This window comes from Notechis scutatus, chromosome 2 (assembly GCF_049901735.1).
Source record: "Notechis scutatus isolate UNSWTSFEM ecotype Mainland chromosome 2, rNotScu1.2, whole genome shotgun sequence".
Taxonomy (NCBI): Eukaryota; Metazoa; Chordata; class Lepidosauria; order Squamata; family Elapidae; genus Notechis; species Notechis scutatus.
In genome coordinates, this window is record NC_142010.1 from 158,200,950 (window position 1) to 158,211,500 (window position 10,551).

The 10,551-nt window shown below is 41.3% G+C and overlaps 1 protein-coding gene across 18 annotated transcripts in view; it reads left to right on the top strand.

The window, feature by feature from the left end:
* Positions 1 to 9,618, top strand: part of NFIX (nuclear factor I X) — a 248,410-nt gene extending 238,792 nt beyond the window's left edge. For all 18 annotated transcript variants that reach the window (XM_087957047.1, XM_026679605.2, XM_026679606.2 and 15 more), the window contains one exon: positions 875 to 9,618. In XM_087957047.1, the coding sequence (XP_087813173.1) occupies positions 875 to 889 (15 nt within the window). In that variant the 3' untranslated portion in view covers positions 890 to 9,618. The remainder of the gene's footprint in view (positions 1 to 874) is intronic.
* The last annotated feature ends 933 nt before the right edge of the window (positions 9,619 to 10,551 follow it).

Consider the following 10,551-nt stretch of genomic DNA (forward strand, 5'->3'; position numbering starts at 1 on the left):
GGAGAATGATTGTATAAAGGCTCCCTTATGCATAAACATCTGGGAAAGCAAAGGAAAAGAAAAAAGAAAAGTAAAGATGAAACAATCCCTAAAAGGATAAGGCAGGCTCTGGGAGGCCCATCCACACAGCTGACAGGCTTCCCTGTCCCTTCATGGATTGAAAGGGTAAGAAGTAAGGAGACAACCAGTCAGGGCTTGGCCTCTTTTGCAAGTCCATAAGGAAAATAAAATTGGTAAGCAGGAACTTGTCTTCAGTTTCTAAAATGAAAGGATGTGAAGGATAAAATCAGATATTAAGCTGCTAATATCCTCTATCTGTTGGGGCTAAGATAAAATCAGATATTAAGCTGTCCGTGATCCTCTTTCACACTCAGTTCATGTATCCCTTTTGACATCATTAGTTTGCATTCTTTACTCTGCCAGCAGCACTTAATGATAAAGGATGGAAACTCTGGATCTCAAGATCCTAATATATTTTATTAAAGAGGATAGAAAAGAAACAAACTAAATACAGAGCTACCTTTTTCAGTAATTATCAGTTTGAAATATATCCCTACAAATGTGTAGTGTGCATGTAATAAAAATAGATGTATGGAATTATATGTGCAATCCATGTGGATACAGTCATCTGAGAATCAGTGCTGGTTTTAGCAAACTATTAAATTTATACTTGATGACAAGTCTGAATGAAAATCTCAGGAGGCTTCATTAGGTGACTGTTATAAGAAGGTGATGGGCACAGTACTGTGGTGCAGTAGGAGTGGAAACCAGGGATTAGGTGTTACAGAGGGACAAATAACGGGTGCTGTCAGATTGCCTGAGATTGAAGATTAATTAATTAATTCTGCCTCTCTCTTCATGTCTTCTGGTCCAGTCTTGGTTCCTCTGACAGGATCTTCAAGTGAAGAAAAATGATGATGATGATGATGATAATGATGATGATGATGACGATGATAATTTTTCACTCAAGCCCTGCGAATCAGAATCTTCAGTCCTTAACCCATATCTTCACTGAGCTGCTCCTCTTCAAAGAAAAGTAAGAGACATTGGGTAACACAGATGAGAAGCTTAAAAATTTTTGGGACCTCCCTGATCCAAGGCAGATTTTGCATCTGCATAGAAGAAACTTGTCTTCTCAAAGAATCTCATCAACTCACACTGAAGTAACTCTTTGTTAAAATAATGTATAAAATAGTTCTGGACAGGCCACCCAAACAATGTTTTTTTTTTTTTGTTTAAAAAGGGATTTTTCTTCATTCATCATGGGCAAAGAATAACACTCACATCTACCAGTCTCAAATCCCAAAACTGTCTCAAGATTGAAGGATTATGTTTGCTGGGATATGAAAAAGGAGATTGTTCCCTAGAGATTTGTCTACTTATTAGACTAAATCCAAGGAGAATTCTGAATAAGCTAAACAAACTAAGAGCACTTGCTTAATCAGGGCTTGAGTCCCTCACTGGTTTGAAGAAACACCTTCAGAGATAGGTGGAGGCTGCAAGCAAATCAGATTTGGTCTTAGTTCCACTCAGTGAATAGGCCAATTCAGTGCACCATTGTGGTTCAGATCTGGAAATGGTTTAGATTAAGCATTACTTCTCCCACCAAACATATGTTTCCTTGTTAACCAAATTAACATTGCATTTCTACAAGTGAAAATAAAGCAAAAGCAGAAACACTTCTGAATACCAGATGCTCCAACTGAATTCTATTCCAGAGCAAGGAATAAATTCCTCTTCCTCCCCTCCCTCCTCAAGCATGCATGCACACAGCGACCCCAGCACAAATCTTTTCTCTGCTGATCTTGGTATCTAGTGCTTCCTTGTATTCCTTGCTCTGAATGACCTTTTCCTGACTCTCAGAAAAAACAGTGTTTGGATTACATGGAAAATATTTTCAGCCTTATTCTGCATGAACTGGAATTCCTTTCCCCATAGTAACAAGAAATATGGGCACTCTTCAGTTCATGGTGACAAGTTAGGTTTGACTGGAAAGTGTTTCTCTTTGAAAAGAAACTCCTTGCTGCTATTGCAAATGGAGAAATATTTAGGATAGTATTCATTCTTTTATAAATAATCAAAAAAGATTAGCAAGGCAGCAAAGGGGGCATACTTCAGTTGTACCCCAAGCTGATCATTGGAGCTAGAGTAACTAGCTCAGACCAGATACGTTTCATCAGAGTACCCAGCCTAGTCTAGGCTTCAGCCTTGTGAGATTGTGGGTGTTTGTTGTTACTATGGTTTGACACTTTTGCTGATCCCTTTTATCCACTTCATTTTCTTACTCTTTGAGTTGTTGTATTTCCTTTGGCTTCCTCTACATACAGGTGACACCAACAATTAAGTACAATTGGGTTTTGTTGTTACTGTTAAAACAAACAAACAACAAAGATCATAACAGCCACAGCAGACCACAGCGCAACAAAATGAATTGTATATAATTAGAAATAATAGAGGCTGCCTAATGGGTAGTTATGAGGGTTTGACACTACCATCTGTATACCATGTGCAAATGCACACATGTGCACCAGATCAGTCACACAGTTCCATGCACTTTCCTCTTTCCTTGTCTCACACTACAGTAAAACTGTGAGAAAAACCAGCATACCTTTCTGTTAAGGAGAAACCTCTCCTTACCAGATGCTGAGTTTTGGGGACAGGAGCTTTGCCAAATTCTTTGGAGTTCATCTTCCATGCTCCATTGTTCCTATTAACTATGCTCACCTCTGTATGAGGTATCATTGGTTCTTGCTGGGCGGCAGTGAAGTTCTATATCAGAGTAAGGGGTAAGGATAGGGATGAGGAGTTATCTGATTTGGAAAGGGCCAGAAAGTAATGCAGGGAACAGGTTTCTGTGCAATTAGTCCAGAGCAATTGTATTTAAACACATGACTTGCAATACCTGAAGTTGTGTACCAAATCATTAATTTGATCTAGAGAATCTCCTGAAGCTATTCTACTATTTGCTACAGTAATTCTCAGTTGATTCATGGAGCATTCCAAGAATTTCTGGAGCAGTGTTAGTCCAAAACGGACCTGCTGGTGAGACCAAGAATCTGCACCCTTGTCCAAGTGCAATGATTTTCTAGTCCCAAATGGATAAACAGGGTCAAGGAAGGGAATCTGAGGGTTGCAGATTTGCCTCTCTCCTCTGCCAGCAGTAGGCTCTCATGATTATCCTACAATCCACATGTCAGAGGAATGTTCTGAATTCCCCTGTCCTGTACACACATGCAGAGGGGCATACACCAGCAGACACTCACATCCAAGGCCTGCTTTTGTGGAGGATTCTTAGAGTCTCACCTTGCACAGCTGCAGGACAGCTGTTCTACAAAGGGGGAGGTCTCTTTGTGAGGAAAACTGTAATGGAGTGAGCAGCCTGCGTGTAGATATTTTGGGGCTGCCACAAAGAGGAGACACTCATCCGATGCTTTAGTCATTGGTGTGATCCAGGTCTATTTCTGTAAAGTAACAATGGAGACCTAAATTTCATGAATTCTAGGATTAGCGTTCTACCTGCTGCTTCTGTCATACCACAGGTCCTCTCACATTAAGTTCTCTTAATGTTATTCAAAAATTAAGTCTAATGTACCAGAGATGACATTGGAATAAAAAATCACACCATGATTGTTGATCCCTCTTTCAGCACTGAGAAAAACTATTGTCTAATCTACAGCTGAATATTCATAGAGTGAGAGATGGAGCCAAATCAGTGATATGGGCAGAATTTGTATGCAGCAGTTACAATTAGAACATAACCCCATTCCAATTATGAAAGGTTGTAAATTGCTCAGTTTACAAAGTGCCCGAAGCATGTGTTTCTTTAAGAACACTAAGCCTGGATATATTTTGCATTTGCGGGCATTGATACAGTTCCTAATCTGGCGGCCTTAAAACTATTCAGCCTACCATTCACTACCTTGTTTGGCAAAATATCAACATCAAGCACCTTTTCTAGTCTGATTGCACTGGCAAGTATTTTCCAATGTGTAATAAGGCTTGGGAATGTGCTAATGTTAAATATAACTCAAGGTGTAGCATATGAAATGCTGCATGGTTTTTATTTGATTTGGTCATAAGAACATTTGAAACATTCCCACATTGAAGAAGATTGTGCCTTCACTACCCAAACATATCCAAGCTTCTGTTTCCATTAGGCTTGACAATTTCTGAGCACAAACATACAAAGCATGAAAAACGTTCCAAATATTATATTGTGAAGATCACAATAGTCCAGGTGGCCATATTTAATATGCAGAAACCCAGACCATCACTAGATTGCCTCCAAGACCAGTGGCCACCTGACGTTTTGTAGCCCAAATATATATGTTAGCCCTACAAGAACCGATACAGCTCCATTCCTTCAGTTCTTAAATATATTTAGTAATCTCATTCACTTAAAACACTGATTGCTTTTCCTTTAAGTAGTCCAATAATTTTATTCAATTGCTTGAAGCTTCTGACCTTAATGCCCAGCATTGCTCAGAATGGGTTCCCTAAAAACAAGAGATGGATAGTTTTAAAAAAGGTAGGAATTGCAGGAATCCAGAGGTGGGTGACCACCAATGAAACAGCACTTAAAATGGTAGAGGGTGGTTGGTAGAGGAGTAGAAGTTTACTGTTATTTAATTCTTTAAAAAAAGAAGAAGCTTTAAATCCTAACAGTGCTTAAGCACTTATTTAACACTTGGGATTTTAAGGGGTAACAGATGAATAACAGTAGTGTGTAGGTGGGTAGATGGAATACCAGTGCCATCTATTTATATGTTACCTTGTTGGAGTCCTAAAAGAAGGGGTAAATGTAAATCCTGGGAATGAATCCATAAGGGATGACATGGAGAAGTTTCAATTTTGGTGGCTTACAGGTATGGGCAGCAAAATACGCAAAAACTTTTGTTTAAAAGGGGGAGGGGATTTTCAAAATCAAAGTATATATTAGGGTTTTTAAAAGAACCAATTTTGTTTGCATTGAGCCAAGTGCAATGGAGTGCATAGTTTTAATATCTTTGTATGTTAAAGATTGTTAAGAAGAAGAGAAAAAATCTATTTTTGTTGCAAAGTCCTCTGTTCCCAGGGACTCTAAATAAATTGGGACAAAAGAAAAACCCACCTTTGTAAGTATGGGGAAAAACTTTTTCTGTTTATTTTTTCATTTGTCTGTTTTTCCTTTTTCTTGTTTATTTTTTAAATCCTTTTTAAAAGATTGATAATAATTGAGGATTGGTTGTTGTTTTTTCCTTTTCCTCATTAGTTTTGTCATTTTATGGGAGGGCTGAAGGCAAAAGTTTTGTCATACACAAAAATAAACTTGTAAAAACACTGTATCAGGTTAAAAAAATTGAAGACAATTACAAAATTAAAAGTAAAGAAAAAAACAAAAAAAAAACTAAGTTGAAAAAAATTAAAAATAACAAAACCTGGTGCTTCTTACAGTATAAAATACATTAAAATCTCTATTATACATAGTTTATGAATCAATTAATTGTTATCATAAAGCACATTTTAGGAGACACGCATTATCCCTTCTTTATGTTTAGCTGAAAGGGGCAGCGGGCTTTGCGGTCAAACGCACCAGCAGCATCTGGCACCTTCTCATGGATCTTCCCGGGTTGCCGAGCGAGATGGATGATGGTGAGGTTGCCATGGCAAAGGGGGAAGGTTCCTACTGGAGCAGAGGCCATCTTAGGTAGACTTTGTTTCTCTGGCTCCTTTCATCCTTTTGGCACCTTCCATCCCTGCCACTGCACATCCTTCTCTTCTGTGTTCTTCTTCTGTCTTGTCCCCCCCACCCCCCAAAAAAAGAGCTAAGCAAAAGTTGACTAGATGTTTAGCCATTTCTACCCCCCACCCCACTTTCTTGTAAACCAGCCTGATTGCAATGTTGGGGGTTTTTTTCCCTTCTTTTTAACTCTGTCTCACATATGTATCTATTGCTCAATGGCTTCTCTTTGGAAAGAGGAGCTGATCTATGAATTCACCAGCATCCCTTCCTTTGAACTCCTTACATTCCTTCCTCCCACCCCCTGTGACTCCCGCTTGCCCTTTTTCACAGCCTTCTTGTCTGTTTAGAGGAATCTTTCCTCTAGGCTCCTTGTGAAATTGCAAGGCAGAAGGATCTGTGTGTAAAGCAGGAGCCAGACTCTGCCCCTCACAGAGCATGGGAGATTGACTGGAGAAATTTCTCACTTCAGGGAAGGACCAAGATGGATGACTTTGCCTTACTCTCAACATGCTTAACTGGCCAGCTGACATAGTGCCTTTGTAAACCCATCTTTTGTTGAAACAGATGGACCATGCGCTCTGCCTGGGGAGTGGGTGTAGGAAATTCCAACCCTTCCTACTGTAATCATGGGCTTAATATAGGGGAAAGCAATAAAAGCCTAGGCTTGACCAGCAAGAGGAAGCTACTTGGGCTAAACATGGTGGTACCTAGTCCTCTTTGGCCTGGCTAGTGCTGCCCCATCCAAAAGAGAGAGTGAAGGAAGCATAACTCCAAAATAATCCTGAAGATCGTACGAATCCCTTCCCACAGACCCCAAAAGCATATCTGCACTTGGGCTTCTCTAATCCCCTTTTCTGGACCCCTGAGTCCTCTGCAGGAAAGGATGGCTGCTCAGTGACTTTCTCCCCAGTGATGCTCAGTTGTGGGTTCCCTTGCTGACCCAGGAGGATGCTAAGGTTCCTTAGGCCCCAAGACAGTTTCATTTGGTGGGCAGTCATCTTTGCTGCGTTCTGCCCTATAAATGTATCTGCATCCACTTTGCTGTCCCTTGAGCTCTTGGTGTGGAGAAGTTAGCTGTCCCCTGTTTGGCTGTCGGGCGGGCTGGTAGTGAGCCTCAGACCCTACTTGTTATGGAGCTGCTTCTTTCTCTGACCTTTGCTTTAGAAGAACAGTTGAGCCTTTCTGTCCTTCCTTTCACACAGTACCTTTGACAACCCACTTGGCTTCCCCCTTTCATGCTCTCCATATGCCCCCTCCCCATTAATCTCAGACCCACCTCTCTCGCTCGGCAGTAAAACCTTGAGATCCATGAAACTGCAGCTTCCCAGACTGCAACCTACCCCTGCCCCTTTGAACAAGTTTCTTTCTTGTTTAAGAAACGCAGTATATATATGAGTACAGTACAGTATATATATATATAGTACTAATGGAATTTGGTGTGCTTTTTCTCCTTATCCCTGACCCCCTTGCCTCTTCCCCTGGAACCCCCAAGCCTCCCTTTGTGTCTTTCAGTCTGTTTTTCCAGGCCCCCTCCTGCTGCTGACCCCACCCCTCTGCACTTGAAAATAAAGGGTAGCTCTATGTCTGTTTTTGTTCTTTCTGAAGTTTCTTCCGTGTCTAGCAGAATGCAGGTAGCCATATGTTATAACTGTCAATATTGCTTCACAACAAAAAAATATATATAGGAAAAAAGAAAAAAAAAAGAAAAAAAAAAAAAGAAAAATCCGAACTGTTTTATCATTTTTGCCTGAGCTTTCTTCGGCTTTCTCCATTGGAATGGCTTATTGTGTTATGTGAATTTAAAAAAAATAAAATAAAAATGTTTAAAAAATTTGTAAAAAACAACAAAAAAAAACCATATATTTTAAAAAAGAAAAAAAAATCATCGGCTTCCCTCTTCCCATTCCCACCAGTTCCTTCCTCAGAGCAGAGATGGGAAGCCCAGTGGAGGGAAGTGCCGAGGGCTCCAAGATCATGTATCTGTGTCTGTATTGGTGGGTGAATGGGGGGGTCAGTTTTCCTTCTTCCCCATTCCCCTGCTTTCCGGAGGAGCTGCTCAGAAACATCAAGATTAGACTCATTTCTTCCATACTCACATCCTGTCAGCTTTTTGGTCAAATTTTAAAGTGCCTAAGAGGTGTGTGTCTGTGCATGTGTGTGTGTGTGTGTGTTGATGTGTTGAGAGGTGGCTGCTGCTACTGCTGCTGCTCCTCCTGTTAATCCTTTGCATACCTTCTTGCAACCTCTTCTCTGAGGCACTTTTCTCTTTGCAAAGCTCACTTCTGGCTGAAGAGAAAAGCACTTTTGTGGAGCCAGTAGGAAGGTATGCCCTGAGCAGGGAGAGGACTTAGCACTATTTACCTTTATCTTCCTTTGTTCTTAAATCAAACTCTCCTTTCCTCTTTGTTGATATTTGGCTAGGGCAGCCTAACAATAAAAATATGGGCAAATTGCTGTCATATCTGGTGTGACAGGAAATATTAGTGACAAGTTTAACTTTTGCCTTTGAATAAACTTATTTCAAAGGTTGTTTAGGCACCTGTGGGTTTCCAAAAACCTACCATGTGTTTGCCAGAGACTGTTGTGATCTGATAAAGGGGCCTAAGGATTAGTAGTCTGAAATCTGGGAGTTCAGTAGCCATTCCCAGGGGACGATCTAAGGGGCTCAATGTTAGGAGGAAAGAAACGTTGCTCCTGTTTCCCATGAAGACTTGGAAGAGCATCCCTTCCAAATGGCACTGAGTTGACTGAGATGGCAAGTAAGGCCAAAAGGCCTGCTTTGTCCCCCAAATCTTCTTTCCTAAGTTTTGTAATGTGTTTTGCTGTGTCTTCCACTTCTTGCAGAGGTAAATGACTTCCACTGATGCCATTCTATTGACCACATTTCCTAATGCTACCAGATCTAGTGCAAGACCACTAGAAGGCAGCATAGACATATAGTACAGAAAACACTAACCTTTGGGTGCTATCTAATGGTCATCCATATTTTTGCAACCCAGATATGGTAGCCCTAAAGAGCATTTCCTTCTTTAATCCACTCAGGATGTTTACAGAAAGAGCTCTTTTACCCCTGCAACAAGAAACCCCATTTTGACTTAGTCCTATGTGGATATTAAGATAGCAACTCTCCTTTTCAGTACAAAGGCAGGGGGCCCTTTTGTAAGTTTTCCCATAAGTGTGCCAAGCTAAGGTGTCCCACCTGCCTAGTCTAGACTCAAAATGCACGTATCTGTTTCTATCAGCCTGATGCTTCAGAGCAGCCATCTCCAGCTCTTTCCCTTGACCCTTTAGTGCCCTTCCTCTCCTTATGAAGCTGTTGGTTTGCTACTGGTTTGGTTCTGAAAGCAAAAAGAACTCATAACCCTGCAGCCGAATTAAGGGAAGTGCCTTAAACTGATGCCTTTGCTGTCACCAGCGAACAAGTTGAGACAGGAAGAGAAAGCGATCAAACTTTATGCATCCAGCTTCAGAAATGTGAACAAAATATGTTTACAAGAGATTACAAGCAAATTGCCTCCAGGTGGGTGGGCTCATGGGAGCCCCTCGGTTGCTAGCCATCATGACTTTCTACCCTTCTCCACCTGCAGGTTTTCATACAGGGGAAGATAGCTCAAGTCTGCAGAACAGCTCCTCTGCTAACCCGCCTGCATTGCACGTAGCTTCTCCCCTCTCACCCTCACCCCCCAAAAAGGGAACCAGCAGCTGTGATGTGGTGGGTCAGCTCCTCCAGCCCCAGCCCCTGTCCCAATCAGCCCTCGGCACTATCCCTCCCTCCCCAAGTGCCACTCTCCGAGCGGGGTGTAATACGCATGTATTAATACAATTTTTCCATAATAAAAATTTATAGATGCAGCACCTTCTTTAACTGATTGAATTAAAGAATGTTATTGACTGTATTTGTTTCTGCTTGTCTTCCTTGAAAGAGAGAGAGAACACTTCAAAGAGAGATTAATAGTCATGGACCCTGATGTAGAAAACATCCAGGATCGGGTGCACACAAACAGGTCAAGACAGTAGTCCTCATTAAGATCCCTTTAAGCCTATAAGTATGTGTTGTCCAGGGTATGTACATATTCGGGTATTTGTTTGTTCCAGAAGCCCAACTCTGGCACTGACACCAACCATTTGACCTTCCTCTCTTTTATGTAAAAGCACAAGGCTTTCAGGCCCCAACATTAACATCATTAGATTTAAATCAATTTCTGATACAAATGTAAATCTATTTTTGCTAATGAAAACCCCAGGACCATGGCCTGAAACCTCTAATTGCTTCAAGAGGAAAGACGCTGTGAATGTGACAAAATGATTGTGATCCTCTGGGGAATTGGGAAAACAGCAGTACATAAAGGTAGATGGTGACTGCCATTTTTGGCAACCTAACTCCAGCTAACTGGAGTAGACTTGGGATCTTCTTATGTGTTTCTCAGCACAACCCCAATTCCAAGATGTATCTTCTTAGCAGGGTTTCTGGTTCTTTCTGGTTGCCCTTTGCCTGGTATTCGGTGTGGTGGTCCTCCATTGCATGGTACCACAGTACACCTTTCATCTTCTTTAGAGGGAATGCGGCTTCTGAAGGGCAATGGGATCAAAGCAAGCAGTATGGGAGGTGGGATTCAATTTCCAAATACCCCCCATTTCCTCACACACACACACCCCACTTTCCCCTGGAATTCTTGAGCTTCGCTTGAATTTGGCTTCAGAGGAAGGGTGATTTTGGGCAAAGAAGTGGCAGACAGGAAAAATATCTGGTCCTCTAACACATCTCCCTGCTCCCTCTCCTGCTGTGGATTTTAAAGTGTCGTAGCACAAGTATCCACAAAAACTCCGCA